The sequence below is a fragment of the Furipterus horrens genome, unplaced genomic scaffold (assembly GCF_987537825.1).
Source record: "Furipterus horrens unplaced genomic scaffold, mFurHor1.1.pri manual_scaffold_3, whole genome shotgun sequence".
In the NCBI taxonomy this organism is placed as follows: domain Eukaryota; kingdom Metazoa; phylum Chordata; class Mammalia; order Chiroptera; family Furipteridae; genus Furipterus; species Furipterus horrens.
The window spans coordinates 170,782,163-170,805,932 of record NW_028327173.1 but is presented as its reverse complement, the minus strand read 5'-3'; the positions used below and the strand labels follow the sequence as shown (position 1 = coordinate 170,805,932).

At 46.7% G+C, this 23,770-nt stretch overlaps 1 protein-coding gene across 1 annotated transcript in view; it reads right to left on the bottom strand.

Annotated features, from left to right (window-relative positions):
• Positions 1-13,565: 13,565 nt before the first annotated feature.
• Positions 13,566-23,770, bottom strand: part of CORO2B (coronin 2B) — a 130,800-nt gene continuing 120,595 nt past the window's right edge. Inside the window, exons 6-12 of the mRNA XM_090270831.1 lie at positions 22,730-22,846; positions 22,501-22,605; positions 21,838-21,934; positions 19,964-20,076; positions 19,519-19,609; positions 19,172-19,311; positions 13,566-15,544 (exon numbers count right to left, since the gene is read on the bottom strand). Coding sequence (XP_090126957.1) covers positions 15,413-15,544; positions 19,172-19,311; positions 19,519-19,609; positions 19,964-20,076; positions 21,838-21,934; positions 22,501-22,605; positions 22,730-22,846 — 795 coding nt within the window. The 3' untranslated portion in view covers positions 13,566-15,412. The remainder of the gene's footprint in view (positions 15,545-19,171; positions 19,312-19,518; positions 19,610-19,963; positions 20,077-21,837; positions 21,935-22,500; positions 22,606-22,729; positions 22,847-23,770) is intronic.

Below are 23,770 nucleotides of genomic sequence, written 5' to 3'. Positions count from 1 at the left end.
CCAGACCACCAATGTTCTAACCCCAGTTCTTCCACTAGTTAGTTGTGTGTTTTTAAGCAAGTTTCATAACTTGTAGTGCCTCAGTTTCCTCATCTGTATCATGAGGACAATAACAGCCTCTGTTTCATATGGTTATTTGAGGATTAGATAAACCAATACATACATATATAAAGCACTTAGGACAGGACCCAGCACACAGTGAGCTCTCTATATGTCATATGTCATATGCCATATGGTGTCAAGAACATGGGTTCTGCAGCGGGACTGCCCAAGATCAAATCTTATTTCTTTACCTGTAAAATGCAGAAAATAATAGTACTTACCAATTATTGTGAGATTGAAATGAACATTGCCTTGCACTTCGTAAGCACTATTGTATTTTATCAAACCCAAGATGCCAGGGATTGTAAAACACATCATTATTTTGTAGACTAGAAAAAGAAAACCATTCCAATTAAATTATGACATGCCTTTGACTATAACATATCCTCATTTCAAAAATGTTACAAAGTGGAAAAGCACATATCTTAGAATTGAAGAAATATGGGATACAAATATTAACTACCACATTTTTATTTTCACTTAAAAATACATACATCTTGGACATGGTTCTGTATTGATACAAAGAGCTTCTTTTCTTTCTTTCTTTCTTTCTTTTTTTCTTTCTCTCTCTCTCTTTTTTATAAATAGCTATATAGTAATCCATTGTGTGGATAAGCCATACATTATTTAATGAGTTTCCCATTAGTTTCCAGTCTATGGCTGTTACAAACAAATACTGCAATGAATAACCTTGTAGACATGTCATTTTGCAAGCCTGCTAGTATATCTGTAGGATAAATTCCCAGAATTGGCATTGCTGGGTCAAAGAATATACTTTTTTGAAATTTGGCAGGTATTTCTAAGCTCGAGTTTAAATTGCTAGGCCATTTCAAACTAAAATAAAAAAATAAAAATCAGGTATCAAGAATGTATGAAAAGGACTGAATTAATCTAGAAGGCACAGAAAATTCCAACCACAAAGGGGTGGGAGAAAGAACATTCTCATTCACTGCTGGTGGTCATGTAAATTGGTCAGATTTTTGAAAGGGCATTTTGGCATATCTCTATATTCTGCTTCTAGAAAGCTATTTTATAGAAATACTAGCACAAGTTACAAAGGCATATGTAATAATAATGACAAGCACTTATGATGTGCTTTCCCGATATGAACTCATCTAGTCCTGACAGCACGACAAGGTACGGGCCACTATCCCAGTTTCACCGAGATGGACACCACAGACACAAGAAGAGTAAAACTAATAAGGTGTAGAGGATGGACTGGACCCAAGAAGCTTGGTATAAACCTGTGCTCTTAAGCACTATACAAATATGTTATTCTGAAATAGTAAAAAAAAAAAAAATTTGAGAAGACTGAATGTCCTCAAGTGAGTTAGTTAATATTATGATAAACCCACACTGTGGGAAGCAACGCAACAATAATAAAAAACGAACTATGTAAATCTTCAAATACCAACCTCAATATATGTCCATAATGTTATTGTCTTGTAAAACAATTAAAAGGAAGGAGGCTGCAGAGCAATCTGCATAGCATGAGTACATTTCAATATAGGTGAGTGATGTATCAGTCAGATAGACTGATGATAGATATTAAAACATCTAGAAGGATAATTAAACAATTAAGGACATTCACTCCAAATACTCTTGGATATGAGAGAGTGGTAGGAAAAGGGGACTTCATTTTGTGTACTTCCAAATTATTTATATCTTTCAAATGATGAGCATGTTCTGGTATGAGCTTGTTATTGTTAAGAAGGCATTTAAATCCAGACTCCTACAATTTTATTTCATTCCTGCACCAATGTCATCAAAAACACCAAAAGTGATTGGGTGCAAAGGGCACTATGGATCCTGTGATTTAAAGGGAAAAAAAGAAAAGATAAGGAAAGAACCAACCCAGATTCGTAGATAAGTAGCACTGACCTATGTTACTAAAGTCACTTGTCCAATACTAATACAATCCTCTTTAAATGATTAAAAGATAGTTTAATTTTCTTTAGCACTTTTAGTATTGTTTCCTCCATTTCTAAGTTCTTTTTACTCCCTTGAATCTTCCCAAGCTGACTTGAATCTCTCTCTAAACACCTACCCATTGAAGTAAAACTTAAGATATTTTACACAATGACATGCAAGGTGCCTAGGAAGGATTCTTAAGGGAACCCTTTTTTTGAAGGGTCTGGGCTAGGCTGAGGTGGTAGACTAGGCCTGGGCATACTGGTGCTTTTAGGAAAGAATGGTGCAGTTGCCAGAAGAGGGTTTGATAAATTGTTAGATCAGCTCACATAAACCAAGACGATACCTTACTTACCAGTTTATTTTAAAGGATACAAATCAACAGCCAGATGAAGAGGTACATGGAGGTCAGGAAGGATCCCCAACACAGGAACTTCTGTGTCCATGAAGTTGGGGTACACCACCCTCTCAGCATGTCGATGAAGTCACCAACTCCAAAGCTCTTGGGATCTTGTTGTTCAAGAGTTTTTATAGACCTCAACCTCCAGCCTTCTCTCCTCAACCTCTAGGGGGTCAGTGGGCGGAACCAAAAGTTCCCATCTGCTAACCACTAGGTCTTTCCGTTGACTGGCCCCATCCTGAGGCTGTGGAAGTCACTGTATTAATATAAACTCAGGTGTGAAAGAAGGTGATTCTTTATGAGCAACACCTATTGCTCAGGAAATCTGAAGCATTTTAGGAGCTCTGAGCCAGGAAAAGAAACAAAGACCAAATATTTATTTTATTATACAGCATTCTACAAAAAGCAAAGAGTTTTAGGTAACAAATGGCAAGAGATGAGGCCTGAGAGATAAGTCAAGGAAGAATTGTAGAGGAAGTTAAAGAATTTCTACTTTAGTTAAGGCACTGGGGAGCCGCTAAGGGTTTAAGTAGGTGGGTGACAGGGATGAGATTTACGGTTATGAAGATCACTGTTTGGAGAACTAATGAGAGCGACAAGCCTGGATCAGAGGGACTAATAAGAAAGCTATTATAGTAATTCTGGTGGCGACAATGATGGCCTTGGAAGATCATGAAGATGGAAAGAAGTGGGTGGGGTCATGAGAAAATTAAGCTGGCCCAACTTGGATTTGGAATGCATGGTGATCTGTACCATTCTTCCAACAATTAATTGTGCCCTTCCTTAAAACTTTTATTTTTACATTTATTCCTACTTTTGTAATGCTGTTATTTGACTTTCCATGCATTTATATCTTATCTATCCAATATTCCTTAAGATCTGAGATTACCTCTCAGAGCTAATCCAAATTTAATTTTTTGATCCGTTGGGGCTTAGTTTCCTCATTATTAGTATGGAGGTGATAACTCATCTCTTTCTGGCTTCATGGGGCTGTTTTGAAGACCCAGTGTTCAATGAGATAAGACGAAGAATTTAAATAACATGCATAAGCAATAGATTATTATTCTTAAGGAGCTACCTAACTGCATTAGATTAGCACTGCCCAGAGCTTATGTTGGTCAGGATGCAGTCAGAAAAGAGAAGAAAAAAGCTGGTGTAATCTCTTTTGTGTGGCTGATTCTTAAACTGTGATTGAAGTCTAATAAATAATAGCCAAATAATACTGACTTCACCCACAGAGAAGTCTGGAAAGTTTTTCATGATAATAGAGAATTGGATAATCAACGGTTTCAGATATCTACTGGGGTAATCCTAACACCTCAACTCTGCATATGATAGGTATTGTAAAAAAATGAAATCCAGCTGAGTAAATCTAAAGATCTAACTGACTTTATTGAGTGATTCATGAGTTGGGCTGGCCCTGGCTGGTTTAGCTCAGTGGATTGAGCGTCGGCCTGCGAGCTAAGTGTCGCTGGTTCGATCTTCCAGTCAGGGTACATCAGAGAAGGAAAACTCTGACTCCAAAAAACCTCCGCTGCCTTGCGGCATACCTCTTCTGGGGAAAGGCTAAGGGAGTAAACCCCGACAGAAAATCCGGAGCCGGAGTCCCTAAGGCGGTTTGACGTTGTAGTCAACACCGGCAACTCCTGCGGCGCACCTGAAGCCAAGCTGTATCGACTCCGTCTTTCCCTTGGATCCTTCAGCTGCGAAGAGAGGGGGGGTCTGCTGCATGGGCAACAGCAGACCCTCCATATCACCCTGCCCAGGCTCTGTAGCTTCAGCTTCACTGGAGAGGACACTCCAGCGTCATCGCAAGATGTCAATTCAACACGGGAGGAGACAGATGCCGTGTCACTCCCGTGTCGGACTGCACAGCCATTCTCGGCGGTGCAGATAGACACTTAAGAAGCTACACCATCGTCTCTCGAGACGGACGGCTGCCGACGACGACGACGACATGAGTTGGGCAGCATCCTGCCTAGCAACTAGAAGGGGGCTTCCAGGGGTAGTACAAAATGGAAGAAGGTTTATATAGGGAGAAGGGTTAAGATTATGTTTCTAGGAAAGGTGGACACTGCAGTTAGATCTGGTATTAAATCTAGAATTGTTATCATGGACTTGATACAGAGAGATCTGATCAGATCACTGGGGAGGAGTAGGGAGGGATCCTAGGAGGAGATTCCCTGAGGCAACGGTAAATAGTCTAGAGAGGGATTGGCTGAGAAGCTGAATGCCTCCAGAGTACATAGAATTATGGGCCAGAAAATTTAAAATAAAAAAAGGGCAGAGATGGGCTCTTGGGCTCTTCTCCCTCAAGGATGCCTGGATGATTGTGCTGCAGCTGCCTGTGTTTCCCAGCAGACAGGATTTTGGATGGATTTTGGTTGGGAGAAGTAACTCTAGGCACAGCCTAGGATTGCACTGGTCTGGCAGGAGATGGCAGTTATTCTTCTTTGGGTGTTCTAGAGGAGACAAGCTCTGAGGCAGAAGCCTGCCATTCTTCCAAAATTGTGCAGCTTTTTTATCTTATGTTGCTTTAGGTGTGTAAACTAATCCTGCAGAAATAAGATAATTAAAAAACTAAAGGGGGAATGATAGAACTCAAGTGCTAAAGATTTTAGCCTTAATTGATAGGCTTAAGTAATTAAAGCTATAACTAAACAGTTGAGTTTAGACTTGATAGGCTTAAGTGATTAGAGCTGTTAGTGACTAATTTATGTGGAAAGCTGTTATTCCAAAATTGTGTAGCTTTTGAATAAAGACTCCTTTCCTTTACCACCAAAGCTTTGCCTCCACAATGTCGACTAGAGGGTGCTGGCAGGCAGCAGGATCCCACTTGCTGTTCGGTAACAGAGTTTTAGTATGAGTGACACCATTTTGAGCTTGTGGTTTTCTCTTTAACAGTTTGAACCCCATTTCACAAGGTAGGGAAAACCTTTCTCCAAGATTTCTGTGAATTTCCTGGACTTATAGTCACCTCTGACTCTAACTTTCCTTGTTTGCTTTTTTGTAAATCCATCTTTATCTCTATGCCAGAATTGCTCCAAGGGTCGGATACAGCCTTTTCTCTTTGACACCTGCTCCCACAAGGTAGCTTTGTGTAATAGACATTTATCGGAAATTTGAGGGAATGGGTTGCATTGTAAAGGTGGTTGGATTGCAGAATTGTAGTCCAGAGATCTCTCTTTATTAATAAGCTTTCCCAATTTTCTATCCACTAAGACTTTAGTCCCTGGCCATATTGTTTAGTTTTCCTTTTTCTCTCACCTTTGTTTTTCCTCATCCCAAATTTCTTGTTCCCGTCTTAGGTGGAGCAGTTAAACTATCTTTGTTTTTTCCTCCCCACCCACATCCTCAGAGCCTCACCTTCTACCCCAAGGGGCCTGCCTATCAAAGTATTTTCCTAAACAATGACGCTTCCTTTCCTAAAAGGAACTCTGGTGCCAGCTGATAAAACAATAACTTTTCTAATGTGCTATAACAATGACAAGGTTGCCAAATCATGTTTATTCTTTGGGAGAACTGACATTAGTTGGGTTTTCTGGCCAATAGGAGAAGTAACCAGTCCTCACTCCTGTTAATTTAGGTTTGCAGCCATTATGTCATTTGATTTGATGTTCACAAATTTGGAAGTAAAAAGAGGTAGTTCTGATTAGTCCATATTATGAAGGGCAAAAGTGGAGTTTAGAAATGTTCAGTGACTATATGAATGAACTTCTGACTTGAACTTGAACCCAGATCTCAGCTCATTGAATTCTCTTTCCCTTGAGAATTTTCATGAAAACGGAAAATGTCCCTTGTTTCTTAGTCAAATGAGCTGTTTTGAGAATGAACTTGGTGCCCCTGTGTAGAAGGTCAAAAGAGACATGAGTTATTTGGCAGATAGGTTTTACATAAGTGCTGGAGGAAAAGATAAGCTGTCAGCAGATGCCTTTCTGTGTCGACACTGAAATGTTATCCTCCTAAAATGATTATCTTGAGGCAGTTAGGAATAGCCAAGGTGAGGTGGAATCCAACAGGACTTCTGGGACCCACCTCTCAAGGCCTTCTCTCTGCCAGGGAGGTCATCTCCTCTCCTCTCACACCCATACCCTATCCTCTTTCAGGCCCACTCTCTACTCCTAAACATCCTCTGGAAATCCATCGCCTGATGCCACACAAGACTGCATCTCTCTCTCCTGGGAATCCCATTGGCAATTACTCTCTGCTTTGCACCATTAGTGAGTTCTAGATCAGTGACTTTCAAAACTGCTTGATTGTGACCCACAGTAAAAATAAACACAAATTTTACCTTGTAGCTCAGTACATGCACATATCACCCTCTCCCTCACACATGCACAGCAACACACACGCGTATTACTGAATGAAGTTTCATACACAGATATTTACCCTTATTTTGTGTGATGCACACCCTTTCTTTTCTATTCTACTTCATTTTATTCTAGTCTACTAAAAAAGTGCTGGTTGCAATCCACTAAATCAATTTCATGACCCACTAAGAATAGCTGTTCCTTTAGACTCTCTGCAACTCAGAGTGTGGTATTTTATTATATATTGCAGCCCACCTCCCTCATCGCCCTCTCTACTGTTTCTGATTTTCAAGTTCAGTTCCCTTCATATGTCACCTGAATACTCCCAGAAACTCCTCACCAGCCTCATTGCCTTTAGTCTCTCTTTCTCTCTTCCATCTTCCCCATGGATTTTTCTTATATGCAAATTGTAATTGATCATTCTGGTGCTTAAAAACCTCCTGAGGCTTTCTATTGCTTAAAAGTGCATTTCAAATAAATAACCTAAGTATAAGATCTTTTGCAGACTGTCCACTCACCACCTTCTCCTTGGTTTCAGCAACTCAAGGCCTTTGTGACTTCCTCCCTGTCCCAACCAACACCATGCCAGGTGTCCTTCTCAGGGACTTTGCACATTCTTTTCATTGACTGGAATGCCTCTCTCTCCTCTGGTGTTAAATTGCTTTCACTTCAAGAACTCAGATTACTAGAAAGTAGGAAATCCTGCCATTTGCGACAACATGGACTTTGAGGGCTTTATGCTTAGTGAGATAAGCCAGAGAGAGAAAGATAAATATTGTATGATAGCACTTGTAGAAACAGCAAATAGAATTATGGTTACCAGAGATTGGGAGTGGGGGTTGGGAAGATGTTGGTCAAAGGGTACAAACTTGTGATAATAAGTATGTTCAGGAGAGCTAATGCACAGCATAGTGATTAATCAACAACACTGCGTTATATACTTCAGAAGTGCTAAGAGACCAGCCCTGACTGGCATGGCTCAGTGGGTTATGCATCGTCCCATAAAGCAAAAGGCTGCCAGTTTGATTCTCGGTCAGGGCACATGCCTACAAGAGGCAACCAGCTGATGCTTCTCTCTCACAAATTGATGTTCTCTCCCTCCCTTCCCCTCTCTCTAAAAATAAATAAGATCTTTATAAAAGAAATGCTAAGAGACCGGATCTTAAATGTTCTCAGCACACACACACAAAATTCTAATTATGAGATAGAATAAAGGGGTTAGCTAGTACTATGGTGATCATCATATTGCACTATATAAATGTATCAAATCAACATGTTATTCACCTTAAAGTCACACAATGTTATATGTTGCTGATATCTCAGTAAATAAAAAATAGAACTCAAATTACCTATCATCATGAGGTCTTTCTCTGTCTTATGTGTTTGATTGCTCCTATTTATAGCTCTGATACAGTTCTTACCATACTGCATTTGTAATTCATTATTCTCATGTCTGCCTCCCTCAGTAATCCCAGGGCCTGTGACTTGTGTATTTCAATCTGTTTTATATCACTGGCACCTAATGTAATGCCATTGTCCAACAGATGTTAATTAAAATTAGCAAAAGAACTCTTTTTCAGTTCCATATCATTACTTAAATTTCTTCCATTTTATATGATTTTAATCTCTCTGGCTATTTAAATGACCCAGTTACATACTATACATGTGAACATGAGCATGTGTACCTGCAGAGGATGGGGTGGAGAGTGAGGATTTGGGAAACAGCAGGTGTCTTTCCGTAGCTCCTGATGTACTTCTCTCCACCCAGCCAGAGGTATTTATTGCCTGAGGGAATATCAGGATTCTGATAGCAGGGATTTTTAAAAAGTCATGGCTGAGACAATGGTCTTGAAAACCAAGAGTTTTGATTTGAAGAAAAGAAAGGGCTCAATGCCAGAGGAAGCAGGCCATAGGGTTTATGCCACATAGGTGAAGAACCAGTGTACTCTGCTCCTCCATAGGCAAGATTAGGAATTGGGGCCACTTGAGGTGGCGTGGGAGGAGGTCAGTGGGTGGGACCAGACAGACCTAGCGGGACCAAGAAAGCCCAAGTCAGCCTCAAGTGGCCCAGGGAAAGCTGAGTCAGAGCCCCAGTGTGAATCTCTTGCCACCTTTGCTTGTTCCGGGATCCATGGGAGCTGTGCATCTCAGTGGTGGTGGCTGGGAGCCCCCTGGCCAGTATCCAACAGAAGTGACACCTGACCAGAGTCTGCTCACCCTGTCCAACTACCCACGTGGGCGATCTCTTCTGGTCCAGAAGGGCAGTGGTGATGGGGGAGGAAAAGTCCCAGTACCCATACCTGGTGAGCTGAAAGGATCCAACCTGAAGTTCCATCCCAGGAGAAACAGTTGGTGGCAAATCCTAAGCTTTTACATGTCTTTGGAATATCTTTACAACTAAGAAAGACCTTCCTCTCTCATTGAAAAAGATCGTTTATCATAGAAAAACACAGCTATTAAAAAAGAATAGAATTAATCTGCTATTCCACACCCCTGAGATAATCATTTCAGGCCTTCCAGACGTGTTTCTCTGCATTGCATAGAATTTTAATTGTAAATTAGAATGGGAACCTCTTTGAGAGCAAGAACCACATCTTGTTCATTTCCTTACTCCCAGCACCTAGGACAATACTTGGTGTAGAAAAAGCACTTGATAAAATAGTTTTTGAATGAAAACTGTCTCAAATCTTCCAGTAGGCAAAGAGGGGGGGGGGGGTAAATTGACCAATATTCATTATCATTGCAGACGATTTAGCCAAAGGACAAACAAATGGGTGAGAGTCTGCTGGCAGACAAGTTAGGGTGGGAATCCTCAAGTGGGTGAGGGACTTTCATGTGGCAGTATCAAGCAGCCCCAAGGTACAACCAGACCTTTCAGTGATAAAAGAATTCAACATATTTTCTAAGAATGCCTTTCCTCTGTCAGCTTGCCCAAAGGACACTTGCTGAGCAGGGTGCAGCGGGCATTGTCTGAGGTCCCTGTTGGGGGTGGTGCTGGTTTGAGAGAGGTATAAAGAACTGTGCCTACCTCTGAGGAGGTCCCCATCTGTTGGCAGAGGGTGGCTCATCTCCCATCCCAGCTCTGGTTTCATTCCTGGGAGCTCTCCCCGCCCCCCATGCCCCCACGCCCCTGACCACAGATGTCTACTCTGAAGTCTGTCCTGACCATTGCCCCAGCCCCCTCACCCCCCGCCCCCGTCTCTCCCTGGGCCACTGCCTCACCAGCTCCGACCGGGCTCCTTGCTTCAGTGCTGCCCTCAAACCCTTTCCCCTCTCAGCTGCCAGAGGGAGGTGTTCTTTCTTGGCTTCCCGTCTAGGATTCAGGGCTGTATCCGTGCCTGGGACGCCGCTCCTGTTTGTCTCATCAGGAACTTCCTGGACACTGAGCGGACCGGGGCTGCCTAGCGATGCGCTGGCCCGAACCCCTGCTCCTCTTTCCCTTCAAGTTCCCGTCTTTTCCTTCAGCCACCTCCTTGGCCCCAAGCCTAAGCGAACTGCAGACTCTAAGGCTCCTCCCTATCATTGTCCCCTGGTGGGGAAGCTGCTCAAGGTCACAGAGGCAGGTCAGCGGCTGGGCTGGGCTGGCCTGGGACGTGAACCTAGATCCAGCCTCTTTCCCACTGTTCTGGACAGGCGGCCTCCACGGAAGATGGTGCGGTGGGCGCCCTCCTCTGGTCGCTCCTTGGAGACAGCGGGCCTGGGGCCGCGGGAGGGTTGGCTGCCCCCTTTTGAGCCTCCCTTCTCCAATATGTGGGGTGGTTCAGATCCTGGCCATTCTGTGTACCTGCTTTGCCATGAGGCCCTGGCGCTTCTGGGTGGGTCATTAATTATGGGGTGGGGTGGCAGGTGGCAGAAGAGACCCAGTTTAGGCAAAAAAAAATGGGCTTGATAGGAAGGCCATAATCTGCCACCTGCTGGCTGGATCCAAGCTCCTAGCAAACTCCTCCTAGTCTTTGAATCTTACCTTAATCACGGTGACCTTGAAATGCAGGATCTCTGTCCTCACCTCCCTCCCCCCCCACTCGGGCCGTCTCCTTTTCGTTGTTCCTGTTTCCTTCACTCAATTGGTTAACCCCCTGTTCTCATTAGAACCCCAATCCCCAGAGGTCTGAGTCTGAAGAGGGCTCCACACACACAGGCAATGCTTAACCCAAAGGGACTATGGGCTAATGGCAGGATTCCAGGCAGTGTGACAGCCAGGGAGGTAAGGGAGCTTCTTAAAACTCCTCAGACACAACCCTGTAGCTGTTCACTTTTTCTCTCTAAGGAAGGCTGACCCATTTGTGTTTGGTACCGAATTAAGATTCCAAGAGAAGGCAGGCTGCAAGTTGCTCCCAAATAGAAACACACACTCATAGAATACAAGGAGCTCCTGCCAACATCCCAGACAGCGTTCTCTTCCCTCCCTGCACCACAGGCCTGCAGTCCCAGGCTGGCCAACCCAGGGGAGGAAAGGGAGGGGTGTGGTAATGCTTCCTGCGGTCATCGAGGTAAGTGTCTGCTCTGGCTGCATGCAGCAAGGCCGAGGGGTGGAGGCCTTGTGTGTAGAAGGGTGTTTTCAATATGAAGTCATTTCCCACAGTGAAGAAGCAGCCTCGTTCTGTACGGTCCACTGGCAGTCTGGGATGTTTGCCCAGTACCAGGAGAGAGACTGAAAATGCCCAAGTCCATCTTGGGATCTCAGGAGGCTGGCTGGAAGAGAACCTAGGAGTCAGCAAATCCCACAATAACTGCCTATTCCACGCTGAACCAAGCAGATAGTGAAGCTCATTCCAGCCTCCAGGGGCTCTCTGTCTCTCTAGATGATGTGATGCCTGTGGATGGACCACTGTCCAGAGCCCCTCAAGGGCAGGCCTGATTTTTTCCTGTCACCGGGTTCCCAGCACCCAGTACTGAGTAGATCCAGCTACTCAAGGGTGTTAGACTGAGTTGAAAATCGAAGTTGGTGTTCAGGGGAAGGATAAGGAGTGCTAAGCATGCCCAGAAGGACCTCTCCATAAAAGAGAAGGGTCTGAAGTTTAGCCTATGTCTTCACTGGAGAAAAGAGAGGAGCAAGTAGCTGGTGGGGAACATGGCAATAAGAACAGGTTCAAAGAGCCAGAGGGGACTTTCTATCCTCCACTGTTATAATAATCAAAGCAATGTGATTGGCCAGGCCATAACTGGCAGGCCAGACCAGGCATAATATATTTTAGTATATGAAGAACTAAAGGACCCACAGACAGCTGGTGAGGAATTGTCCCTACTTAAAAAATGCAGTTGGGAAAACGGGCTACTTGGGGGAAATCATGTTTGACCCCGACAGTGGAGAATTTGTCATAATGAGTAATGATTAAAGAGCTGTCTAGTTAAGCTCAGAACTGGGGATTCAGTGGGACAGAGACACACATGAGACAGATCACCTGGCCCATTCATCTGCTCCCTGAGCCCAGGTGGTGGCAGGGGTGGGATGTGGGAAGCCCTAGTCAAGGAACTAGCTCTGTCTTCATCAGCATCCCAGGAGAAGGAGCTTTTATGAAAGTCAGACTCTCAATGACTGCAGCAATTCTTTCAAGCTCAGGACTTTGTGAATTGATCTATAGCAGAAACTCCAGGGGTGTGTTTGTTCCAATTCATGTTTAGCAAAAGCACTTTTCTGTACCAAACCCCTGAGGAAGCTGCCCTGCTTCTTCCCTTCTCCTGATATGCTTCTCCTTTGCACCACTTGTGCTAGACTATGGGTGGTCTTGGGAATTTGTCCCAATCTCCCAGTTGCTGGTATAATAGACACTTAAGTGTTAGACCAGGAAGGGACTCTCATTGTCTCATCACCTCATTTTAGAGATGGAGAAAGTGAGGCTCAGAGAGAAGTGAAACTCAATGTCACACGCCGGTTAGAGGGAGTGCTGGGCCAGGAACAACCCCTTCTGGATTCTGCTGTCGTGCCTGCTGCTACTCTGCAGTGCTTTATTCATTTCCTCTCCAGCTCTCTTTTCTAAGACTTTCATTGCTTTCCTCTGGCTCTTCTGAGTTTTCTGTGGTACCCATACTGCTATGTGCCTGTCCACTTTGCACACTGACAACTCTGCTCCACGACAACCCTGGCTTGGAGAGAGATGAAGGTGTCCCAGTGGCTGGCAGCCCCTGCCCAACATCCCGTGTCTATAATGGGGCCCAGACCTCCCCCCAGGACGAACTTGGCGCAGCACAAAAACTGGCTGGAGCCTGGGAGCACGTGCCTTCTTTGGCTCTGGCTCATAAGATCCTCACACCTGTGTGGCTTCCCCACTACACCAGCTGAGCACCCTTGAGCACATAACCTCACTGGACCTGACTGCTTTCTTGAAAGTGAGAATTATATTAGAACATACCTAGAGCTGTGTGAATGAAGATCGAGAATCAAGTATGTAGAATAGTGCTTTGTAAACTGTGAAATGACATTCCCATGTGAAATGTTGGTGACCCCCAGATCTCAGCACAGGGCTGGATACAGAGCAGATGCCTGCTGAAGAACCGTAGGACAGCGGTTCTCAACTGAGGCTATTTTGACACCCCAAGGGACCTTGGGTGATAGCTGGAGACATTTCTGTTTATCATCACTGGGTAGGGGCTCTTATGGCATCTGATCAATGGAGGCCAGGGATGTTGCTGAACATTGTACAGTGCACACAACAGCCCCTCAGCAAAAAATTATCTGACCTCGAATGTCAGTAGTGTTGAAGGTCAGAAGCCTTGCTCAGGTGAATGAAAGTGTGAAATTATATCTGTAGATAAGAGATGTGGTTTGTTGTTCCAGAAAAGCAAAAGAGCTGTGGCTGGGGAGTTGGCCATCAAGATACTGTGGTAACCAAGAGGAGGTTGGATAATTTGAAAACATTTTATTTCAATTCTATCCTTGGGAGGCAGCATAAATAATCACAGAAGACCACAAAGGTCAATGGGGAAGAAAAAAAAAGCTCAAGAAGTGTGGGGAGAAGGATATGAGAGCTAACACTGTGTGGCTGTAGGGCGGTGGGGGTGAGGAGACCCTGCCTTAGCTGGCTGAGAGGGCAGGCAGTTCTTGGAGGAAAACCTCAGGGGCTGGAGAGCTTCCCTGCGCAGGCCACCAGGCGGGGCTTCTGGAGCCCTGGCCTCTGTGGATGGGTGCTTTGCAGGGCGGCCATGGGAAAAGCATGTGTGGAGCATAATGTGTCTAGCAGATCCTAGCGAATGAGAGAGAAGGGTGGGCACCCGTTTATTGATTCCTGGACTAGATCTCACCCCCAAACTGTGGTTTGTCTGAGAAGGACAGTGTTTATGGACACTGTGGGTAATGGGAAATGAAGAAAAAGAGAGAGAAAATGTGTAGAAGACCAAATGAAATGTGGCATCTCAAAAGAGTCCTGTGACCTCAGGCTACTTCTTAGTTTCTTCATCTACAGAATGGAGAGTGCTCCCTACCTCCTGGAGCAGATGAGACTCCAATGAGAGCCAATGTGTCCAAGAACTGTATAAACTTTAAAGTGCTATCCCGGCGTGAGGGGCTGTGGTCATTCTATAAGCTAAGGCTGCAAGTGGCTGAGATAGTAGTGGCGAGAGACACACACAGAGCATCACCCACCCTTGAAGCAAACAGACGCCTGCTCTGTCTTCCCCAGGGCCCGACTCCCCCTCCTCAGCCTCAGCTTCCAGGAGCAACAGGCCTCATTTCAGAGGGAGCCCCCTGGGGGGAAACAGGGCAGGGGGGCTTGGGGACAGAGGGGCACTGGGTGTGAGGGGCCCCACCTGGGCAGTGTGACACATTGGCACTACTGGTGTTGGGCAAACGGTAGAAGTGGCTTCCAGTTCTCACTCCCACACATACTTGGGCACTGGTGAAGCCACCAGGGGATTGGCATTTTGATACAGTGGGAAGGGCCCTGGCCTGGGGTCTGGACACCCTAGGTCCTGGGTCCACTGTTGACCTGTTCGGTGACTTAGTAAGTCACTTTGCCAGTGTAACCCTCAGGTCTGTCATTTGTAAAATGGGGACACTGTTCCCTACCCTGCCTGCATCACAGATTAAATGGGGAAAGGGTATTGCAAGAGCTTTGAAGAGACAAACAGGAAGGCAAGGGGTCATTATGGCCTTGGCGAGCAATCCTCTTAATTCCCTGAAGACAAGAAGAGGGGCGGGGGCAAGAGACAGAAAGGAGCGGGGCTGCTTGCAACCCTTGTCAGGTGAATCTGGCTTCCAGGGCCGCAGAGGGAGGTTGGGGAGGGAGGGAGAACAGGGGATGCCTGCCATCCAGCCCACAGTGTGGTCCCTCAGGGATGCTGTGAGCCCAGCAGTGGCTGCTGAGATGTCTTGGAAGCAGCCTCCTTTGCAAGGGAAAAGTTCCAGTTCTGAGTCTACTGGGGCCTGGTTTCCTCCTCTGCTCACTGGTCCATGGAGGGCACCCCTCAGGTGAGCCATGGTCTTTGTCCAGTCAAGGGGAAGCCAAGGCTCTTGGGGTGGCAGGCAGGAAAAGGGGCTGCCAGCAGTGGGTCTCCAGGAGAGGCTGGGGCCTTTTATTAGCACGAGGTCAAGAAGTCAAAGATCAGCTTCCAGTTCTTGAGGTGGCAGGTGGGGTCCTCAGGCTCTCCCCCAGCTCCCATCCTGGCTCTGTCTCTGGGGTCACGGGATAAGGGGAAGTTAAGGGCCGAGTAGAAACAACGGAGAGACCAGCTTAGAAAGCAGCCCCAGCAAGAGCTAACAGTTCTTGGGGCTGTTGCGCAAGTTCTTCAGTTCCAGTTGTAGCTGCCGAATGCGGATGTCCTTTTGGGCCAGCTCCTCTTTCAACCGCCGAATCTCATCCTGCTGCCGGAAGAACATTCGGAGGAGCTGGGGTGGACAGAGTGGGGGGGGGGGGCACAAAGAGTCAGGGTGGGGCCAGGAGAAAGGAGGTGAGAAGGTGATTTCCAGAGTGGGTACCCCAGTCCCCTGCCCTCCTCAGATCCCCATAGCAGCTTCTGCCCTCCTCCCCCAGGCCTTCCACTGCCCCACCCTGCAGTGTCCCAGAGGACTGATGTCACCACACCTCTCCCTTCTCCAGACTAAGCTCATGACTCCTACTTTCCCCTGTGAGGTAGAAAAAAAGGACAGACCTGTCCCGGGCCTGATTCAGGATCGCTGAGGAAGGGGTGAGTCCACACAGGCCATTTTCCCAAACACCCGAGCCTCACCCTTTTAGAGATTCAAACCTAATACTTTTAGTTACCATGCTGGATGGAAACTTTTCTAAAATGTTTGCCTAAGGAGGGCGAGGATGCAGAATGGAATCCAGCTTTCTTCCTGCTGACGTGGAACTATCACAAGGAACACCACATTTTGTACTGGGCAATGATCCATTGCTGGCGTGGGCACAGGCAAAGGCAGACCCTTTCTGAGACGACCCCCTGGGTTAACCCGTCTCTCCATTTCTTCTGTAAAGCAGACTGACGGGTGCCCACAGAACACGGAGGCCTGGAAGGCGTGGCTCCTGGAGGAGCCCACACACTTGAGTTGCATGTTACCAACCAGAGGTTGGGTTCCTCAAACTTTCTGGTGGGAGTTGCATTTGTTCTGTAATTGTATAATTTAATTAACTATGATATAAAGTGATGCACTCTGAGTACAAAAGGACAGTTTGCTGTTTCTATAAAAACTAAGTTAAATGCTTTAGAAAAACCTTGGTAAAGGAGATGCTAAAAATGATGCTGCTAAACGAGGTGTGGGTGATATAACCACAAAACACTGGGGAGCTTTCTGTGTCTGGATTGTGTGATAGTGGTGACTCCCAAAGCTTGTATGCATTTGTCAAAACGTATGGAACTGTATACCACAAAGGATGAATTTTACCATAGGTAAATTACACCTCAATGAAGTTTCTTTTTAAAAAACTGGGGAAACTTTGAAAAAACTAGGGCTTTGTATTCAGATTGACTTTAAGTTCTTGTTCCATGGAAAATAAACAAAATTGGAGTTAAATTGTGATTTATTTGAGAAAAACACAGCAGAGCCCATCCAGGGATGTCCTCAAAAAAACAGTCTTGGTCCTGGATCAAAATATGTTGTATGAATGTATATGTTTTAAATGAAAATAAATGGTTTAAAGAATGCATATATCATTTTAATGATTTCCTCTTTTAACTTTTTTTTTTTTTTAAACCAACAAAGCAGTCCTGGTTTTGGCTGAGGGAAGAGATGTTATTTGCTCCGACACACTCCTGTGCCTTCCAAATTCTCAAAATTTCTTCCATAATTTTTCAACTTTTGTTTAGAAAGGACTGACTGACGTATAATTGACATTCTATAAATTTTGCTGATTTTAAGTTTACCATTCGGTGATTTTTAGTCAGTTACAGAGTTGTGCAACCCTCGGCCTCCTCCCTTGTGTCAGCCTATCAGTTATCTCTTCACACTTAGATCAACGTGTCTGCTGTTTACAGCCCCGTTTCTAACTGGCTGCTTCCAAGCTGCTGTGAAGATTAAAATGGCGGGTAAAAGCAGAGTCAGCAGGCTCTGAGTGAATTTCTTCCCAATGAGGATAGTGCACAAGCTTTAGTGTAGGGAGAGTGTGGCATCTGTTCTGTCTGCTCAGAAACCCTTTACAATTTTCCTCCAGGTCCTCAGTTCTGTTTCATATAGAAGAGTCGATAGCTAAATGGTATTCTATTTAACTACTAGTCAGCCCTGCCTTTCCCACACCAGTACTAGAACCGTGCTCAGGCTCTTGATATGGCCCACGTGGACTAGCAAAGCAACTCAGGTACCTCTACCTTCTCAAGGTATTCAAAAAAATTTTTATTAGAAAATGCCAAACATATACAAAAGTATAAAGATTAACACCATGCATCTCCATGTACTCATCAAGCAGCTTCAACAAATGACATATGTTACTGCTTTTTCTCCTTGATACCTACCTATTCTTGGTATCACCTCCTGCCCATTTCTGCAGCACCACACCCCTCAGGGATTATTATGAAGCAAAGTCCATTTATCATATGATTCCATCCAGCCCTAGAAATCTCAGTATCCCTCTATAATGGTGCATAAACGTATTATATAATAATTACCAGTTTACCTATCAATTTCCACTTTAAAACTGTGAGGTCCCAAAGGTCAAAAATAGTCTTATTTTATGAATAATAGTGGTAATCATAAGTTAGCATGACAAGAAGCCTCCAAGATGGCCCCTGATGTTTTCCCCTGCCCTCAAGGGTGGCCTGGACCTAGTGATTTGCTTCAAATGAATAGTATATGGCAGAAGTAATGAGATGTCATTTCCAAGTTTAGGTAACAAAGAGACTGGAGTCCCATCTCGGACACCTTCTCTTCCTCACTCTGAGGGAAGCCAGTTACTGTGTTGTGAGCAGCCCTATGGAAAGGTCCATAAGGCAAGGGCCTGAGAGGGGAGCATCTCTGGCTGACAGCCCACAAGGAACTGAGACCCCCAGTCCAACAACCTGGGAGGAAATGAGTCCTGTCAGCAACCATGTGAGTGAACTTGGAAGCAGATGAGCCTTCAGATGTGACTGCAGCCTTGGCTGACACTTCACACCCTTGTGGGAGACCTTGAGCCTCAGGCACCCATAGAAACCATGAGATAATGAATGTTTGTGGGTTTCAGTCACTAAGTTTTGGGGTAATTTGTTACATGGCAATAGCTAACACAGTCAGCTTCTTTGAGTACTTAATGTGAGCCAGGAAGAGTGTTAGACACTTAGAAATGATCTCTTATATGCTCACAGCATTTCTTATCCCCATTTTGCCATGAGGAAATGGACTTAGGTTAGGAAACTTGCTCAGGCAGAGCCACGACATGGGAGAGCCAGGATGCAAATGCAGGTGGGTCTACGCAGCCATCTCTACCTCAGCTGCATCAAGCCAAGTGCCCGGCACACAGCAGGCATTCTGCAAGTCTGGGCCGAGCTAAACTGTTTGGCACCAGAGACTGGGGGTATGGTTGGAAAGAGAAGCCTTCGGGGTAATGGACAAGGCCCACCTATGGTTGCCCCTGGATGCCCCCATTGCAAATGGTACAATGAGCATTTCCATAAACATCCAGCATCTTCCACCAAACAGGAAATTGTGAGATCTCATCAGAGCTACAACGCCAGGGAGGCAGGCAGTGCTGTATGTCATGAACAAGACTGGCTTTCCTCTGAGAGCCAGGAATTTATATCTCCTATAACACCAAGCAACAGCGACATGCTGGAGTGGATGCATGAGGAGGCTGTGAATTCACACGTAACCGTGTGGGTTAGTGAATTTGAGGGTTGGGGGAGGGGCATCAATGTCCCTGTGATATCCCAGCCTCTGTTTATTGGGATCAGAGCAATGGAAGCCAACAGCAGGCTACTTAGGGTATTTGTCACAGAAAGAAAAAGGCCTCGGAATGCAGCTAGTATAAAGGCCTGAAGCCCGTAGTTGAAATGGACAGGTCTCGCTTTTCCAGGGCCTGTGGAGGCAATAACTTATATTCCTTACCTCGTTCTCTGTCCTCGGTGGGACATTTTCTAACAAATCTATTCCATTGACCACAACGCTCTTCTTTTCTTTGATGGGAGCCTTAAATACCATTTTAGAGGACTTCTTATAGCCTTCTTTCAAGGACATCAGCACAGGATCTAAGAAAGGCAAGGGACATGTTCTCATTGACAATTGATGGACTATCAAGTGATGGTCTTTCATTTACTCTATGCTTGACATTTGGCCAAGTGTGAGGCAAGTTTCCAACAGGAGGCTGTGCAAGGGAAACGGGGTGAGCCAGACTGAAGGCAAAGCTCACACACCCTTAGCCTCTTTTTGTGAAGCCCACCCCTCACCGTACTTACCTCGGTTGATGCCTCCCAGCCATTCATCGGGGGTCAGAGCTGGCTCTGTGCCTGGCGTCATGGGGTAGATGTCTTCCTGGTAGGAATCTGACTATAGTGGGAGGAACAGAAGAGGGAACAGATGAAGGGATGCTGAGAAAACCCCTGCTCTCCCGTCAGACTTTTCTCCTCACTGGCCTCCAGCCTGCTGCCTGCTCTCCTGCCTTCAAGTCTGTGCACTCACAGCGTCTCCTGCTTGGGAATTCCCACCCTGAGTTCAGTAGCAAACAAAACTGTCTCCGCCTTGGAGTGTCCTTCATTCCCCACCCCACCCAGTCCACAGGAAAAGGGCTCCTTCTTATGGGCTCCTCAAGTCTTCCAGTCAGCAGAGAGCAAGCTAGGATTTGATATGGGGGCCCTTGGGAGCCCTAGGGAGCCCTCGGGAGCCCTGCCCAGCCCCACTCACCCTCCGGGGCACGATCATGGAGATGGGCTCGATCAGGCCCTTAAGAGTCACCAGCTTGTAGAAGCGGAACACCTCGCAAGCCGACACGTCCAGCCCATGCTTGGGCATGACCCCTGCGGACAGGCACACATGGTTCCCTGGGGCCCAGGGGATTTCCCCCCTTAGCATCTCTCTTCCCTGATGGACCCTGGCAGAGAGCACTAGATTTGGAGCAATGACCAATGCAGAGTGGGTGGGCTGAGGGCTTCTTGAGTCAATTCTGTCTCTGGGTGGTGACTTCTCAAATAAGCCCTGTGGGCCAAACCTGCCTCACCCAAGTGCATGATTTAGAATTAGGGTCCTTTCAAACTGGAAGGGACTGCAGAAATATTAGGATCCAATCCACTTGTTTCATAGATGAGACTCTGAAGGGTCAGAAGGGAAAGGGCTTGCCCAAGGTCAAAGAGTATTGTCACAAAAAATGCTACAAAAAGCCACAGAGCCCATCACCTTCTGAAATGAATTGGCTTCTTGAAGTGTCAGTGTCCTCGGTCCTCAGAAAGAAAGGAGGCAACAACCTCTTCACGTGCACCCTGAGGTTTAAGTGCAGCTTGACTGCTGTTCTGTCGTAGTCTTCTAGGACTGAGAGCATGAGCACGCGTACATGCATCATGCATGTATTGTCTGCATCTGCACATTAGCCACACTGTCCCTAACAGCTGCGTCTACTGACTATCTACTGAGGAAGCAGTGTGCAGTGTGGTGTTAGGAACACAAGCTGAGGGGTAGGACAGACCAGGGTTCTAGTCTTGGCGCTATCCCTCTTTATGGCTGGGAGTCCTTAGGCAGATCATAACCTCTCTGAGCTTCAGGTTCCTCGACTGGCTAGCAGAGGAAAGTAGTAGCTCCTCATGAGATGGCCAGGGGGTTGAGTGTGAAGATGCTCATTAATTGCTCAGCACAATGAAGAGCACAAATAACATTAGTTTCTTTCTCCATGATGTGAATGTGAGTTAAGGTTCTACCTCTCCTCAACTGGAATGGAAGGCTGCTCTTCCAGATAAGGGAATTCCAGCAGCTGAGGTGGTAGGAAGTGGTGTCATGGTACCAAAGTGGGATCTGGAGCAGGTAGACTGAGTATGAGGTCTGGTTCCTCCACTTAACAGCTACATGACCTGCCTGGGATGAGTTATTTGCAACTCTGAGCCTTCAAAAGTACCTGGTTTCATGCTAAATGCTCAACAGTGGCCAGAGGTGAGGAGAATGAGAAACAGTTACCCTTGGTCCCTCCCCTGCCTCCTCTCCTCCCCAAGTCCTGCTGACCCTACTTTCTACATATCCCCTGGATTCACCCTCTTCTCCCATCATCATGCCATCCCCCTAGTTACCCTCATTTCTTGCCTAGAAATCCACAGGGCATCCTAACTTTTCTCTCTGCCTCCCTCCCGCCCTTTCAAAATCCATGTTCCTAATTCACTCTCCCTACAGAAGCCAGAGGAATCTTCACCTAAACTTTCAGATCATGTCACATTGGACCACATCATGCTCACCCACCCAAGAAAAAGAAAAGCCTCCAATGTCAGAACCATGTTGGGCTTCAGCCTCCCCATCTGCAAATAGGAATGAGGAAACAGTCACACCCCTGTGGGCTGTTGATACGAAGGATGCCCAACACCATGGAAAAATGAACCCGTCAAGTGGGTGGCAACAGATGGCTGAAGATCAGCAGGCTGACCTTCACAGGTGCAGCACCTATAGGCTCTATTCTGATTTGCCCATGAGCTGTGTGGCCTTCTGAGTCTGAAAGTTTGTTGGGGGTGGGGCGTAACCCTTGAGCCAACTGTCCGGTCTCCTGTGCTACAGTCTAACAGCCATGTAGTGTCTTGACCCCTTACCAAGGCCTTTTTGTGGGGCTGGAGAGCGGAACTCCATGAGGTAACTCAGGTAGGGCTTCTCAGTGCTGATCTCATAGTACCGGATGTTTCCATCGCCCTGCGGGCAAAGAGAGAGGGAGGTGAGGAAGGTAGAGGGGGAGGTGAGGGCTGAGTAGCCCTAGCTCAAGGGTCTGCTAAAGAGAGTTTCTGCTGTGCCTCCAAGGTGGCCAAAGACCAGGGAGACCTGGCCTCTAGGCTCCTGGTGGGCCTACCACAGGGGACTTGCTGGGGGTTGTGGTGGTACTGCTGCTGCTGCTGAGGTGAATGTGTATAGACTGCTTTTCTGACAAACAAGGCCCTATTTGTCAGCAATCTCCTGGCAGGTGCCTCAAATGCCATCATTAGTCACAGTCTTCTACACTTTAGCCTCTGATTCTTATTCCAATGTAAAATCCTTTCCAATTCACCTCTGAAGGAATTCTCAGTCATTGACACTTCAGTAAGAATACATGTCAGACTTGAGACTAGGTTTCAAGGGACAAGGGTGAGACCCAGGTTGGGTCAGGGGAAGATGACCAGAGAGGCTAGGCCAGCTCTTCTTAGGGAAGTAAGGGTGGAACAGGAGCCAAACAGGGGCAGGGGTCCCCCACAGGCTGCCCCAGTCCCTCCCCCACCCTCTACTACCTTTCCAGCCAAGTAGAGCATGTGGGTGTCAGCGTCATAGAAGGGGAACAGGAGGCCGGAGAGCCCATCAATTTCTTCCTCGATCAGAGGCATGGACAGGTCCTCCTGCAGGGAGAAGGCCAGTATCAGCCTATGACCAGGGAGGATGGCACCTTACCTTCCCAAACTCCAGCCAAGTCCCCAGAGCTACAACCCTTTTATGTCACCACCCGGCCTCCCTCCCGCTGACCTGGTCCCAGAGGGCAATCTGTCTTGTGTTCCACCTGGAGACCCCTGTTGTGAGAAGCCGCTTCATGTTCCCCAGGAACACCACCCGGTTCACTCTGTGGTTTTTGCAGTTGGCCTCCTGGGGGGACAGAGAGATTTGGTGAGCCAGGGCCCCAGACACCAAGGTCCCGTCCTGGGCTGAACAGTGGCCCCAGAAGATTCATCATGGTCTAATCCCTGGAACCTGTGGATGTTTCCTTATTTGGAAAAAGAGACTTTGCAGATGTAATGTTAAGTGAAGGGCCTTGAGATCCGGGAGACCCTGGATTATCCGAGTGGGCCCTTAATGCTATCATGAGAGCCCTTATAGCAGGCGGAGGGAGTCTCCACAGACACAGGAAGAGAAGGTGTTGTGACTGCGGAGGCAGAACTTGGAGAGATGTGACCACAAGCCGAGGAAGCCAGCAGCCACCAGAAGCTGGAGAAGGCAGGGAAGGATTCTCTCCCGGGGCCTGGGAGCGAGTGTGGCCCTGTTGACATCTCAGTGTCAGAACTCTGGCCTCCAGAACCGGGAGAGAATCCACCTCTGTTGGTGTGAGCCACACACATGCACTAATTTGTTACAGCAGCCCCAGGAAATGCATACAGGTGCTGAGGAGCAGCAGGGCCCTGAGACTGGGAAAGCAGGCCTCTGGGCCATGTCCCAGAATGGGTGGGGGATGGGAGAGCAGGGAGCTACCGTTGACCAAGCCCCGGGCAGGGCCTGCAACGTTTCCGGTGCCAGGTGCTCTCAGCAGAGTTTCTCTTTTAACCTGCACAACAATGCCCACTGGCAGGAATCTCTGAGGATGAGGGACCTGAGGCTCAGGAGGACAGAGGCCTCATGCAGGTTCACTGTCTCATGACTCACTTCACCAGGGGCTCCTCCAAAGCCTCCTCTGCCTCCTCTCCTGCCTCCTCACTCATGACACTTCCTTTTCCTCCTAACATACAGCAGTCCTCTTGCCAAGATGAGTCAGCATCAGGCAGAAACTAGAGGCTGGTGGAGCGGCACAAAGACCCA